Source organism: Dysidea avara, chromosome 4 (genome assembly GCF_963678975.1).
Source record: "Dysidea avara chromosome 4, odDysAvar1.4, whole genome shotgun sequence".
Classification (NCBI taxonomy): Eukaryota; Metazoa; Porifera; class Demospongiae; order Dictyoceratida; family Dysideidae; genus Dysidea; species Dysidea avara.
The window spans coordinates 9,443,151-9,458,939 of NC_089275.1; the positions used below are offsets into that span (position 1 = coordinate 9,443,151).

A 15,789-nucleotide genomic window follows, 5' to 3' on the forward strand; every position below is an offset into this window, starting at 1 on the left:
TTCAATAAATTAGCAGGTCCGGCTTTTCTTATGCTTATTTGGACATTTATCTTTCAGGAATAACACAGGGGTGAATTGTGCCCATTTGTTCTTTTTTTATTATTTTTATTAAGGCTTTACAGCACAAGTGCTGAAGGTCTGTAGGACACCTGGTCCTACAGCCTGTTTAAAGTTGTTACAGAAAGTGTGTTTGAAAAGGTGGAGAAAGGAGAAAAAATCCATGACTGGACCTAGGCAGCCCCTTCTCTGGCTCATTAGCACACTGACACACATTCACAAGTGCCATTTTTACTGAGCCTATATGGTATACAACCTGAATTAAATACTGTAGCTCAGATCCCTGGGTTACAACCTACCTTACCTAGGACAATCTATTGTAGCTAAATTTGTTCCTACATGCAATATACAAACTCATTACACAACTGTAGGGTTTTTCTGCTATCATAATTAGTTCTTACATGTGCTGGTTGGCGTACTATAATATGCGACCAAATTTATTAGCATTGTACAAGCTTGCTACTATCTCCAAGACATTATCGTTGGTTAACCATAACTAGCACATTCTCCTGCAGCATAAGGAGTACAGGTATATGTACATAGCAAGTAGTGAAATCACCAGGGGTCAGTTTTTGCTTACTCCACTCCTCACACTCATCATTTTAGTAGCAGACTGCAAGTTCTCTGAAGGTCCTTAGCTAGCAAGACTCAATAAAACCAACCTCAGAACTTTTTAAAAACCAAAAATATGTCAGTCCAGTGTTCCAGTCCAGTGATTAGTTACCACAGGTAAGTTACAGTAGAATATACACACAATTAGTTTAGTTGCTCTGTAAAATTAATGCGCCTATCAATTGTAACCCCCAGTACGGGGTCCATAGGGGGATTATAGGGGGTTATACAGGGGTTCACCTACAAAGTTACCCCCAGTAGTGGGGCTTTTGACACAAGCAATCGAATTGCGGAACTATATTTAGTTAAATCACGTGACGTTGCTCCGTAGCCAGCGAAGCGGCGTTGATCATGGAGTGGGGGAATACCTCGGGGAATATAGGTGATAGGTAGGGAATTAGACAAACACTTAGGTCCCAGTAGTGGGGTTATTAGTCTTGCAGGGTGTCAAATCCCCACCTTGTCCGCACATGGCCCGTACTGGGGGGTAGGGGCCTAGCTAACATTGATAGGTGCATAATGCCAAATTGAACAGCTGAACTTGAACTATAATAATAAACAGGAATAATCTAGCATAATTCTACAGTCATAATCTGTTCAATTCAGCAATTACTCTACAGAGCAAAAAACCTATTGTAGAATTTTTATGTATAATTTCACTGTGCCTATTCTTGTGTTACACCCCTGCTCCGGCTTCTAGATGATAATATGTTATCACGTGACCACATTAGCCTGGGCGTGTCATCGTGATCCTCGTCGTGAGGAAAATGGCCAAGAGTGCTAAAGACGCAGTTTTGAAGTACTATTCAAACCTCCTGGAGGTGTTACCGGTGAATCTCTTGATGTCTACCTTGTATTCCCGAAAGTTGCTGTCTGAAGATCACAAGAGAACGATCGATTCTTCGAGTACACGAAGAGAAAAATCCCAATACTTTCTTGATAACGTGATCATTCCGAGTCTGAAGATCAACTACACTGAACAATTTGATGAAACGTTAAAAATAATGGAGACCTGTGATGACCCTGCAGTGAAACATTTAGTTGAGAAGATTACATTATTCTTGGGTTATCAACCATCACCTTCAGTATCACCAAAAGGTATACGTAGGATGTGAATATAAATTCTACGCTATCATATTGTTTTACATGTGTGCTGTAATAGACTAATGCAGGCATAACCAGCAGACACCTCTGAGTCAACTCTCATGCATTACGCACGAGACACTACACGCATCGGATTGTTGTCTCACGCATGGTTTTCCATCTCACACATTGCAATTCTTGAAGAATTAAACTATCACGTAATTTAGTTTCACTTCAGACCTCTCAGCAAAGCACTAAACAGTACACTAATGGCTAAAATAATTGAAAATAGCCCAAGAAAGTGGAAAATTTGCTATTTTTACAGGAATTTTTCTACTAAGACGAGACCTCACTCATAAGTAAGTAAGTAAATCTCACTCATTTTAACCTCAGGTCTCACTCCAAGTGCACTTTGCAGGTTAAGGTCTCTGAGCTAGTCTGGTGGTGCCCACACCCATTCAGCAAGGGGTAGTCACTTAGTATCAATAATCCTGTAGAATCATCTATGACTGAGATAAAGAATCTTGATGAAGTAATATAGCTTGATTGCTTGACTTCACCTAAAAGGGGGCCTTGATTGCTTAATAGTTTAATATTAAAACATCGTAATTTCTCGTTTTGCTAACAAGTTAGTTTACAGTGCTTGATTAATGCTTCTACTGAGGACTACTTGATGGCTTGATTCAGTACAAACTAATCTTTTGATTGCTTGATTCGATCTTGATCCTGGTCACAGGTGGTTGGTTCAACAGGACTATTTGTAATGATCACCCCATGCCCATCCCTTTGCATAAAGAGGGTATCTGAGTTCTTCTTGGGAGCAACCACTATGGGTGTGCACCACTCTGTGGCCTGGTGCAATAATACTTTTGTGTCTAGTAAGTATAGCTCTGCCTTAAGTTTGTCGTGATAGGCAAATGGAATTGACCGTGGGCTGTTGACACTAAAGGGCTTGGCATCTTCCGTCAATGATATGTGGACTTCCATTGTTCTAATCCTGCCATCAAAAACTGTAGGGTATTCTCGCTTCAAGTCATCCATATTTGGCAGGGGGTGAGTGGCTGTTGTAGATCTGACACTTGGTTTCACAGAGGCAGCTTTGGGGAAGGTAGGAGATAATGTGGTGGCAAGATTTTCACCCCTCTAAGAGACTATGATCCCACTCAAGTGTGGGAAGATGTATACGTACATCTTCTTCATGTTTGTTGAAAGTGAAAACTCATCTTTCTAACAATAGAGCAGTCATATGCATTGAAATACTCTAATAGAGCAGTCAAGAATGTTTGGTGAAGGCCAGGCAAAGTAGATTGCTAGTTTCTCCTTAGCCACTACCTAAATTTTGATGCAGGAGGGTGTTAATTTTCATCATGCATTTCATTTAAAAAAAATTTCATTAGGGGTGTACCAATATAAGAAAACTAAACTGATCCGATGTTAATCCAATATGAGATAAATGATTTTAATACCGACGTGATACCGATCTGATATACTGATATAACAAAGTGTAACACATTAAGATTGGAGTTACCAAATATGGGATGTTCAACTCTATTTTAACTACTGAAGACTGACTTATAATCACTGGCTAAGCTTGTTTAACCAGGGTGGTGTGGCCTCTATTAACAACTGAGACAATAGGGGTGTTCGCACTAGCTACCAGTCTTATAGCCTTTCCAAACTACCAAGTTTGACTAATCATAACTCTTCGTCACTTTGACCTATCGCCTTGAGCAGTATGTTTGGGTTAGAATATGATCGATTTTCAAGATGTATTGACAATTACTTGTTATGGGTTCTCATGCATGTAATTGAAAAGTCTATAAACCCCTTTTTGCCCAAAAATATGCAATGTTTCATCTTTTTTTCTCATCATGAATCATCATTCTGTAGTAGGCCTGCGCCTATTATGCCAGCGTAATTTTGAGAATAATAGGTCACTAATTTTATGAGAATAATTCTGGAATTATAGGACGGTTACAGCCATAATTTTAGAATTATTGGACATCCATGGGAATAATCGGTGGAGTTAAGAGAAAGAGGTGTGTCTCTTCTTGATTGGCTACAGTAGAAGAAAGATTTAAGCAATATTTGCATCTGTGAAAACCAGTCTTATCGCCCAAGACAGGAAGTTTGATTTTTTCACACAAACACAAAGTTTTATGAATGCACTATCAAATTTCACTGTCACAGTCGATCAGAGTAAAGTGGTCTGCTTTTGCTAGCTGCTTTTTTCAAGCACAGTGGTGAGCTGTACGAGTGATCTGGGGTCTTGGCCAACCAGGAGATGGCTATGTGTAGCTGTACAGCTCTGTGGTATTGGACAATGACCTGTGCTATAAATTTCCTTTCATTTTAGCCAGTTTTGAGTCCTGAATAGCCCATAACGTGGCCTAATTCATCCAAAAAGTGTTCCTCTTCAATTTTTAAACAGCATCTTTCCCGCCTTACAGACCCCCCCCGCTTCCCACCCCTTTTGGAACTCACCTAATACAGCCAACCTCGGTTCTAAAATGGCAGGAAACTTAGCTGTTCACTACTTTTTCGGTAGATGATCCGGAAGGTAATAAATTGTTGTAAAACGTGTGCAAATTTGGTATGTGTAGCTACAGTCAATGGCAAGCTACGACACTAGTACTCCAAATATTTAAAACCAGTGTTTCTCAATACTTTCAAATGGGTGATAAGACTGGTTTTTCCAGACACAGTCACATTATGTAGCTGACATTATTATACAAGTGCTGGCTGAAAAGTGGATGAAAAGTTGATATGCTCTAATAGAATGTTAAAATACTCTAAAAGAGCAGTCACATTACTTCATGTTAATCTGCAGTCAGCATCAGAGATTTATCTGCATAATTTTCTGCAATTCTGAAACTTGTGCATTTATACAAGTGTATATCTTTTTCTTCAAGTCTTTGAACATATTGATATCACCTGACTTGTACCTAACTTAGCATTATATAGCTACAGCTTTAATGCACTAATAATTGAAAGCACTTGAATTATTACTAAGTCTATTGTAACTACTTATGCCTAGAAAAATGATGTGTAAGATGGAATGCTTCATGTATGGCTATTAATTAGACTAAACTTCTTATATATAGCAGCATCTTGAAAACTAAGCAACTAGCCACAGAAACTAAATGAGCATTATTATGGAATAATAGGCTAGATACAAGAATAAAACAAAATACTGTGAAGTTCTGGAAGGAATAATAGGTAAAATGTTACGCATAATAGGCTCACGCCTTATCTGTAGATAAGAAAATTGTGGGTAGAAAAGCCATGGAGTCAGTTTATATATTTATGGCCAGGACTGAAGTGCAAGTCACTATTCCAGCTCTGTTCCACCGGTATAAATAAAGAACAGTACGAGAAGAGCAATCCAGTCACTATGGAAATTTTGGTTGAATGTTTGCACGGACTATCAATTATTACATAGTGGCCATGTCAAACTCTTCATGATCAGTACGTTCCAGCTATGTTCCATCTGTTATACAGTATACAAGCACAGAACAGTATGACAAGTGCCTCTGTGTATAATCAATTCATTCATGCTACATGTGCATAAAATAAGGCACTGAAACTATGCTGCGATTTACTGCCAATCAACACCTATGTACATAGTAGTGGTGACAGAAAATGGACACAAGCAATGGAAAAGGTCCGGTAGGTCCATGATGTGTGTATTGTAGCTGTTGTAGTTGGTGAAAAGCAGGGGCGGATCCAGACTTATGGAAAGGGGGGGTCAAAATGAACTGAGGCACTACATTGTCTCTGGTTTGGGAAGGTGAGACCAAAAAAAATTTCACAGCCAGCTGACCACCTCACCAACTATGCATTTATTGCTGATAAAGCACATAAAAATCCTTAAATAGCTCTCTACACACTGCTCTAATACTGTGACTGCTTTATTACAGTGACTGCTCTATTAGAGTATCTCGATCTTGGTATACTAAAAATTTTTGGAGGAGGGTCAAGAGCCCCCTTTGATCCCCCCTGTGTCCGCCCCTGAAAAGGTATGTCTTAGGCCAATTGCAAAGTGATATTGAATGGTAAAGAAATCAAGCCCATAGCTTTATCCATAATTATACTTGACTGGAGATGTCAGTCAGTCAGTTGGCTGAAAATTCAGTTAAATGACAATTAAAATAATATGTTGGAAGGGTTTCAGATCGCTCTGCTGGACTTGGTTAATACTGCCAAGCTGTTGTGAAGGAGAAGTGAGGTTGGTTTTTTGGGTGATGTTCTTGGGCAAGAAAACCCAAGCCACCACAATCTTTATTATATAATACTACCATACTGTATGGTATTTTACAGGCCTAACTTACAGATGGTATGCAAAGTTATAACCTTGATTTCACTATATTGTTAGGCACGTATCAGTATTAATTTTCATGCTGCATTTTTATAGCCAAAGAAGACGATACAAATAGTTCCCCTGCTTTGATTCAGTACTCTACAAGTGATATGAATACAGCCTATCACAAACTAGTATCAGAAATCACGGACATTATACAGAACAAGAATTTCAAGAAAATGCGAAGAGCTTTGTATGCAGAGATCCATAGTGTAGACAGCACTCTTCCTGAAAGTTTAGCTAATAAGTTGCAGGTTACTAAATCATTAGATGACACATTGGATGTCCTGGCATTGTCTCCATATTGGAACTGGTTTGACACAAGGCTTCTGCAGGCTCTTGTGAGTGCATCAGGATCAGCTGAAGCTGAAGCACTATTGGAACAATTTAAACAAATTCACTATTCACGTAGAGTAAGTGAAATTCTTCCTTACGTGACAGTTGTACCACTTAAAGCTTCTATAGATTTTACTGAAAAATTTAACAAAGAACCACATGAATTAACTTTACTAGATATACTAAAACATAAGCACATATTAGAATATGAAGTATTAGATATAGGAGAAAAGAAAATAGTATTAAGGCGTATCAAAACAGGTTGTATTGAACTAACATGGCAGGTACCACTAGAGCTTGTTTACCAAGCGTATACTTCAATGAAGAGGAAACATGGTGAGTTGTCATCATTAGCAGTCAAGTCTCTTGTCTGTGAGGAAGCAGATGAAGTTGTTGGTGTTCCTATTTTGTGGTGTGGACAAGAGATAGGAGAGGTTGGTCCTATTGAACCATTACCAGAACATGTTAGGCAAGTGCCATACTCTTTACCACAAGGATTTCAATGGGACACACTGAGTAGTAGTGATGCTGAGGAGATAGTAGCATTTAAAAATAAGCATGTACCAGTGGGTGAAGCAGATCCTACTATGGCACATCAAGCCATTACACATCCACACACAAAAAGTGATTGGCAATTTGCTATTAGAACAACTAATGGTAAACTAGTAGGTGTAGTGATGGCTCATCAAGTTCATGTGATCATTAGAGGTGAATCAGTATTCTGTGTGACTCCATCTGCAATATGTCATAAGAAGTATAATAACAATCGGTTGTGGTACATGTTACTTAAAGAGCTTCAGAGAAGAGTCAATTTGAGTAAAATTAATCAGTTTTACTTTTCAAGTCCATCTAATACTTTGTTTAAACCAGTGACTACCCTTGCTGGTTGGTATTTTCAGTTCACCCAACCTGCTAGTTATCAACTGCCCAGCTCTCCCAGAACACCTGGTTGGAGGATAATGACATCGCAAGATATTCCTAGTACATTAGCTCTTGTCAACAAGTACTCGTCACAGTTTGAAATTGGACGAAAGTTTAGCAAAGAAGAAATTTCTCATTATTTTTTGTGTCCAACTGTACCAAATCGTGTATTCACTTATGTAATAGAACATGGTCATGAAATAACTGACCTTGTCTGCTGTATCTTGCTTACTATGAAGAATGGCAGTACCATGGCCTCTGTCACTATAGTGATATCCACACATTCTCCAGTTAAACAACTTATAACAGATGTGATGGTGTGTGGAAGAGATAAAGGTGCTATAGGTGTGCAGCTATATCAACACAATATAAAGAGTAATATTCTGTCATCATTGGGATTTCAGCAAGATAGTACATGGGTATTATGTTTCTACAACTACAAATACCCTGAAATTTCTGAAGCCAATTATTTTTATATGTTGTAATTAAAATCAAAAACAATGCAGATTTCTACTATAATATTTTTATAATGATGTGGTATTTGTACTGTATGCATTAACCAACACCTTAAAGTATTTATGTGTTTATCTAACTCTTAGTTTCCCATACCATAGAACAAATGGGCTTAGTATATTTTTTAATATACGAAATATGCAAAAGACATGTTAATAACAGAATTCTTTGAATAAACAATAATAGAGCTAGTGTAGTTAGAAATACTAATATTCTGTCTGCCTTATATTGTTTGTGAGTGAGCCATGTTTGAAAGATTCCTGCTTTGTCAGGTGGACAGCAGAACTGCGATGATTGTTCTGACAATTCCTATTATACCACAGAAACTGTTGATGAATTACTATGATGTAGCATTTCTGCCTGTACTGAAGTACTAAATGTAAACATATAACAAATTAATATTGAAACTTTGAGATAGTGAGAAATATATTCAAAAGATTGCTGTTACATTTACATGAAATCAAAAACAAATTGACCATGTTCCTTAGTGGTATATAATAGAAAATGGTATTAGTCACAAAACTTGGAGAATTTTATTTATAGAGTTTGGGCATCAACGTGATAATATTAATGATAATGGCTCTGTTCTTTTAATGTTCTGCAATTGTTGTCTACAAAATTAGGGGAACTAAGGGCTGAGTGTTTCTAAGAAATATATTCACAAGTTTATATGTGTTCACCATTGAAAACCTCTAGTACAACTTTCAATATCATAACTTTAATAAATAACTAAATAAGTTTTAAATTCATAATGCTGAAAAAAGAGCTGTATGTAATAGACTGGAATTAAATATTTTTAATACAATGAAAAACACTCTACGTTACAATGTTTCTTTATTGCCTACGTAGGCAATAAAGAAACATTGTAACTTTGATACATAATACACATATAATTTGACTGGGACTGTAAAAGCAGGGCTAGAGAATGTCACATTGGCAGAAAAAAATTCATAGCTTGTAACTTCCATTGTGCTATATAGGAAATGCGATTTTCACAACTTAATCAAATGTTGTATAGTGAATATAAAAACTTTGTGTTCACAAAATCATATAATCATCAGAATAACAATCATTGATTACATGTACAGTACTAGATTTTTATTTCAGTATAGCTGAACTGTAGTTTGCAATTCCTCAAAGTGGGTTGTGATAGAGTATTAATAACTTTATTAATGTAACGTAAAAAAAAGCTGGAATCCTTACCTATTGAAGGACATTAGAGCATTAGAAGCAGTGCAAAGACGTGCTACCAAGATGGTTCCAGGTTTGAGTAGGTTGACTTATGAGGAAAGATTACAAGTTTTAAACTTACCTTCCCTTTACTACAGGAAAAAACGAATGGACATGATAACTACCTATAAAATTGTCAGGGGCTTAGTTGAAGTACCACATCAAGATCTTTTTACCATAAGTTGTAACACCACAAGATCTAATGGTTTGAAGTTATAATAAGGAAAGGGCCAACACAACACTAGACTAAATTTTTTCACTAACAAAATAATCAATGACTGGAATGTCCTTCCAACTGATATAGTAAATGCTTTGAATACAACTTCATTTAAGACATTACTAGATATTTATTGGAGAGACAGTAGATGTATATATGTAATTTAATTTAATTAGTATGGTTATATAAGACTTTGGTCTTTTTCAGAACAATTAATAATAGAAAAAGAAATACAAATACATAGCTGTACAGTATAGCTGGTTTTGAATCAAGAGAACTATAACTACAGATAATTGCACCTCAGTAGCTGATCCAGAGTTTGGAAAGGGTGCACCACCAGGGTAGTAAGGTATACGGAGCAGGGGGTCTGGGTGGACGCAGCCCCACAGAAATGAAACTATTTCATATATCTCAGGGCTAAAAGGTTTGATGTAGAGAATAGTTTTATGCACAAATGTCTGCTTTTCTAAATGATCAAGAGTTGTATTGGGAAAAGTGAGTCATAAGCAGTTCAGCTACCTATTAATGAGTCTAAGAAACACAAGACCATGTGCATTTCATTTACAAAATATTCTTAGCAGAGTAAGTGTGCCCATGCATGGGATAGTGCTGCAGGCACAAGTTTTTGTACTCAGAAACTGTGGAGGATTCAATCGCCACTGCTACTTTTAATTTACAAACAGTTTCACAGTCAGTATGACACATCTTGCAACTATAGTCTAATTACTGTGCTATATTGTGTGTAGAAATATATTATGGATGAAATTTAATAATACACTGCACATGTGTGTTTAAAGCAATTTATTGAACTTCGTGCGTGATCAAAAATAAATATATGTACATGAATAAATATAGATCAATCAGTGCTGAGATAATTGTTGTGGTCAACTTTCTTGTTCTTTGATTGCTTGACTGCTTTCATCATTGGCTGGAATAGTTACAAAACAAGCAACCAAAGCACCCAGGAATGAAGTCACACAAGTCACTATCATCACGGACACGACACTACCATATAAATGAATCAGTGGACCATTAATAAGTAGAGCAAAGGCTTGAGCGACAAAACAAGCAATACCCAAAATCGCACAAGTCCTACCAGTCAAATTAGTATCAGAGTATGGCCATGTTGTACGCAGCAGCAATCCTTTATCTTCGTACATTGAAGCCAATATGAATGGTATAGCAAATATTATGATTAGTGAAATGTATACAGCAGGAGCTAGTAATATTGTAACAATGGCACTGTGAGTAACAATCAGTACACCACTCTCCAGCATTAAGACAACATACGATCCTACAAGAACAAGCCTCATTCCAAACAGTTTCATCAAAGGCCCAAGTAGTAATGATATTACAAGTCCAGTAACAGCTGAAATCCCCAGTGCTAGTGATCCAAATGTAATACCATCAGTGTAGTCCTTATAAGCTGTAGAATTATGTGGAGCATTTACATCACCATCATAGATAACCTCTGCCATGTAACTGGTGAAGAAGTAGAGCTGTGTATACAAGCCAACAAGAGAAAAGAAGTATGCAACACACAGAATCACCAGTGACGGTGACATGTATCTCATGAAGACAAAATTTCCTTTAATTGAATTAAGTAAATTACCAAAGCATATGCAATTCTTTGCTTTATTTTTAATATGTGAATCACAGTTCTCTAAAGAAGTAGCTTTATCACTTGGCATGTTGTTATAAATGGTGGTATTGGTTTGTATTTGGCTAGGGTGGTTGTCATCAGAATCACGAAGAATTTCATATGAAACTTGTTCTCTAGCACTACAGGCATTCAAGATAGCACACAAAATCACTAGGCAACTTGCAGTGATACAAACAAACATAACTTGAAAACTAAAGTCATTTGAGGGAGTAAAAATAGATGACCATTTGACTGCCCCTATTCCAAATCCAGTAATCCCTCCTATACCCACACACATGGAGTATGCAATGTTTCCCAGTTTTGTTTGGCTTTGTGGTACCACATCAAGAAGATAAGCTCTAACAGGAACTTGAAGTGACCCAGCACTAAAGTCACTGAAGAACGTTGCAGTCACAACCAATACAATAAGCACTATCTTTCTAAGGTTTGGCTTGTCAATTAAATCTGATATGTCATTGGTGAAAGGAAACAACAATAGACCAATCAGACAAGTGATTGTTAGGCCTAATATAAATGGCCTTCGTCTTCCCCATGTACACTGGCATTGGTCACTAGCTGTTCCCAAGTAACTCTGAAAAACTGTTCCCATCAAAGGACTGATGCATATTAGCATTGATCCATATATCTGTGATACTCCACTGTCATAAATTGCTGGTACAAAATAAGCACCTTCCACAGCATAGACTAGTTCAATGCATGCTGCCATTGCATTCAAGGCAAATATCTGAATTAGTGATAGCTGGCTCATTTTATCTGCACATACTGTAAAAGGAAAGAAAATGAATAATAAAAGTTATTTAATAAAGATCTTGCCTACTTATTACTGCTATACGAAGTCAGTTTTAAGCAAAGTGAGGGTGTATATCTCCTCCTTAAAAACTGCCTTCCTTTTGAAAACTAATACTGTGAAAATTATAATTATATTTACATTTTCTTTTACAGTCAGCCATAAAAGTGGCTCTATAGATCCAATTGTGTGGTATCCATGACATGCCCTTAGACCCCTTAGTGGAGCATGCCGTCCTCTTTGAACCCTGGATCTCTAAATTCGACTAATGTACCCTGGATCTCTAAATTTGACGAATTCGACCAACCAAAATTTGACTATTGCAAATGCTACAAGCTTGATTTCTTCCCTGTCCAACATCCTTTTGTGTACTGCAGCAGCTACAACCATGAGGTTAATAAAAAATCTCTTCATTTATATTGTTTTTCATTGTAGTAGTATACTTACAATAAGATGTTAACTTTTTGGTAGATACATAACGTAGCCTGCAGCATAAACATATTTGTTGAAAACGGTTTGGATTTACTGTATGCAAAACGTAATAAAATGCCTCCAGCACGACCAATATTAGTACTGTACATATGCATAGTTAAAAAAGCAGTCTCATCATTTCCTTCATCATAACGTATTAGATTATTGGTTAGGAAATAGGAACAATGAAACTCAGATGTACGCAAATAAGATGACTCATAGACCAGACAAACACTAAATCAGATGTTGTTATAAAGTTGAAAAATAACTGCATATCAGTATCTAGTTATAGAAACAGAAGCCATTTTTGATTTTTAAATTAGGCATCACATAATGTGAGATAATCGTAGCCTATCTAAGACTTTGGATTTAAAGTTATAAAACATTACAAAATAGTTATACAATCACTGGACTGGTTGGGGCATTAGAATTATTTATTTTAAACAACACTTGTTCATGTAATTTGTCTTGTTTTATTTATTATTATTGTTGTTCTTAGGTGTGATAATTGTATAGCTATAGAACAGCTCTGGTAAGGAAGAACTGCTTATAGCTGCTGCAATTACCAAAAGAGTAAATAATGACTTTTGCTTCGAGCAGCCCCACACTAGCAACACATGAGATATTCTAGAATATAGCTAATGACTGTCTCATCATGTTAGCTGATACATAGCTATAGCTGGGTAAGTTGATCGGTCCACCTGCTTGTAGAGATAACTTCTACGTCACAAAAATTAATTGTTAAAATGCATAACTGCAACTCCTGCGGGGCAAGAAGTGGGGCAAATTCAATGGAAGGGCTCCTTCAAAAGGCTACAACCTGGCTTCTGGTGCATGAAATTTACACAGTACATATAGAACAGAAGTTTGGAAAGGCGATGAAAAATGTTATTTGAAAACGACTGTCACCAAACAACATTGCAGTAAGGAAGAATGAACAGTAATGAACTATTGTACATTGATTTGTTGATATAAATGTTGTGGGACTCTTCTATCGTACTTTTTAAAGCACCAAAATCCTTGTGCCCACACATTTTTTGCCAATAATCAGCTGTAACTCGACCAGGCACATATCAAATTAGCCTGCGCTAACTACTTAAATATCTCTTATATCACAGTCTCTTCCTTGCTCCTGATAACGTGGTAGGATTTAGAAAGACAGTTCCAACAAACCTGAGGCAAAGTAAATTCGGCTCTCATGCTTCAATGCGGTAAACCATAGATATTTCCGTAGGCTGTACTCAGTGTTGGGAGTAACGCGTTACATAAGTAACGCATTATGTAATATTATTACTTTTGTGGTAACTAAGTGATATAACAAAATACGCTATAAAAACAGGTAATATAACTCAAGTTACTTTACTTACAAATGTAACGCGTTATCTAAGTAATATAGTTACTGTAACGAATCTAATATTATGTAATATTATTACTACAAGTAACGAAGTTACTAATCTCGTTAGTAATCCACTGAGTAATGCCTAGCCACAACGAAGTAATGAAGCCTACTGAATGAAGCTTATTCACCAGCTTCTTACTTATAACCAAGATTTGCACTTTGTCCAACAACGCAATCATGTCACCGCAATCATGTCACCGCAATCATGTCACGTGATAAGGTGGTAGTTTCACACGTGACAGCTTAAGGCTGTGGACACAAAGTAATATAATATGTAATATTATTGTAGTTACTTTATTTTATGGGTAATATGTAACTAGTTACTTTTAAAAAGTAACTTGCCCAACACTGGCTCTAATGATATCTATGGGTAAACTGAGCAGTACGGGACAGAAGTGACTACTGCCATAAGGATGGGGGGGGGTGTAGTATCTATGTTACTACTATGACGTCATGTAGGTGTTACTAGTAATATAGCAACAACCCCCGCAACAACCAGTCACCCACCGTGACCCACATAGCTATTGACATGAATACTCAGAGAATCGTCAGGCACACGTGATTATATATAAAAGACCATGGCCAGGGTCAGTCAGTGGAGGTGAATAGCCTATTGGTAATGGTGTGGTGACAATCATCACTCCACTAACTTATCGCTTGGTTGCGTAAGCGACCATACCGTGATACTGGCCTCCATAACGCCCGGCCTTAACGACGTGACTATCATATTCAACAGATAACTCAACTCACTGTTTTCATTAGAGTGGACCAGTACCGAATATTACTACAGATCACACCTTGATCAGTTCAGTACATCATAGTATCCAGACTTTCCGTGTACTAACGTAGACTCAGTGTTGCCAGATTTCATAATCCAACGGTCACCCTCTGAAAACAGCATGTACCAAGCCCACGCATTATAAATAGGTGGATCTCTGGGTTAGTAAGGCACTAAAGAGCTACAAATAAAAAGAAAAAAAGATCACAACCTGAGATTGCCAAAAGTTCATAAAAAGTTCATAGATTATTTCGGGTTCACAAACAAGACAAAAAGTTCATGAACTTTATTCACAACATGGCAACATTGCATAGACTTTCCAAGGTTGTAATCCTAGGTGGAATCCGAGGGGTAGCCAACGTCTTGGAACTCCCTGAGAAATCCAATTATAAATCCATGAAATATTTATTGAAATAATACAGAAATACGTTTGAAATATTTAAATATTGTGACTCTCATACACAGTTTAGAAGTTTGCGTGGGCAGTTGGTGACCCCTCGGTGGAATCTTTCAAGATCATATCAGTAAAATTAATGATGGCAAATGACTTGTAAAAGGTACAGTACAGTGCATGTACTTACAACTGTATAAGATAGCTACTGAATCAGATTTGTGGCACTGAGTTGTGGGTTGAGCGGCTATGGTGTCTCTTGGAAGCTATAGCTATATTATAGCTATCAACATATAATGACTGAACAGGTTGTATGGAGTTAATAGCTACACTGTATAGGGTTCTTAAGGCTACAAATACATGTACCACTCACAATGAAGAACTATCATATATGTCTGGGCAACTATTCAAGACTTCAGGAGCTAAAATGAGTGGTAGCTAGCTAGCTGTGGCCAAAAGGTTAGTTGCATTGTGATGAGGCTATAGTATTTTAATTTGTAGTTGTAAATGTCATACTAAAAATAGCAATCTGCATCACAGAACAGTAACTAGCTACAAAGTCAAAGTTACATATGGGTCATTCCATGTCAAATCAACAAGGAATTTAGGGTCACCTCTCGGATTTTGACGAAACTTGGTGTGTTTGTAGTACCTGTGGTGCTTATCACTCATGCAAATTTTTAGCTCCATACATTCCATAGTTTCTGATTTATGACCACAAATATTTTGAATATTTCATGAAAATTTGGTCCATCTCTAGTTATAAAATTGACTGCAACTTTGTTCTGTGTAAATATTTTTAAACACAATTTTCACTGATGGAAGACTGTTGATTAACCTTTCCAGTGATCCCTAAATTATGGGATATCTACTTAATTATGGTTCAAAAGTACTTCATTGAAAACTGTAATCCTTTATATTTTGAAAAATGCTGCTTGAAATTTTTCAAATTCTTTTGTGAATAATGATTG

At 36.9% G+C, this 15,789-nt stretch overlaps 2 protein-coding genes across 2 annotated transcripts; one reads left to right on the forward strand and one right to left on the reverse strand.

Annotated features, from left to right (window-relative positions):
- Positions 1-1,397: 1,397 nt before the first annotated feature.
- LOC136253433 (uncharacterized) lies at positions 1,398-8,197 on the forward strand. Its single transcript, XM_066046105.1, has 2 exons — positions 1,398-1,767; positions 6,167-8,197. The coding sequence occupies exons 1-2, from the start codon at positions 1,437-1,439 to the stop codon at positions 7,852-7,854; spliced, it is 2,019 nt and encodes a 672-aa protein (XP_065902177.1). The 5' UTR covers positions 1,398-1,436; the 3' UTR covers positions 7,855-8,197.
- Positions 8,198-9,971: 1,774 nt separating this feature from the next.
- LOC136253434 (membrane-associated transporter protein-like) lies at positions 9,972-14,528 on the reverse strand. The gene is made up of 2 exons (XM_066046106.1): positions 14,400-14,528; positions 9,972-11,754 (listed from the first exon to the last, which is right to left on the reverse strand). The coding sequence occupies exon 2, from the start codon at positions 11,738-11,740 to the stop codon at positions 10,214-10,216; it is 1,527 nt and encodes a 508-aa protein (XP_065902178.1). The 5' UTR covers positions 11,741-11,754; positions 14,400-14,528; the 3' UTR covers positions 9,972-10,213.
- Between the last annotated feature and the right edge of the window lie 1,261 nt (positions 14,529-15,789).

Excerpts from the sequence above, each read along its gene's own strand:
- LOC136253434 (XM_066046106.1), bottom strand. The coding sequence starts at position 11,740 with ATGAGCCAGCTATCACTAATTCAGATATTTGCCTTGAATGCAATGGCA.
- LOC136253433 (XM_066046105.1), top strand. The coding sequence starts at position 1,437 with ATGGCCAAGAGTGCTAAAGACGCAGTTTTGAAGTACTATTCAAACCTC. Across the intron at positions 1,768-6,166 it reads ACCTTCAGTATCACCAAAAG|CCAAAGAAGACGATACAAAT; the intron begins GTATACGTAGGA and ends GCATTTTTATAG.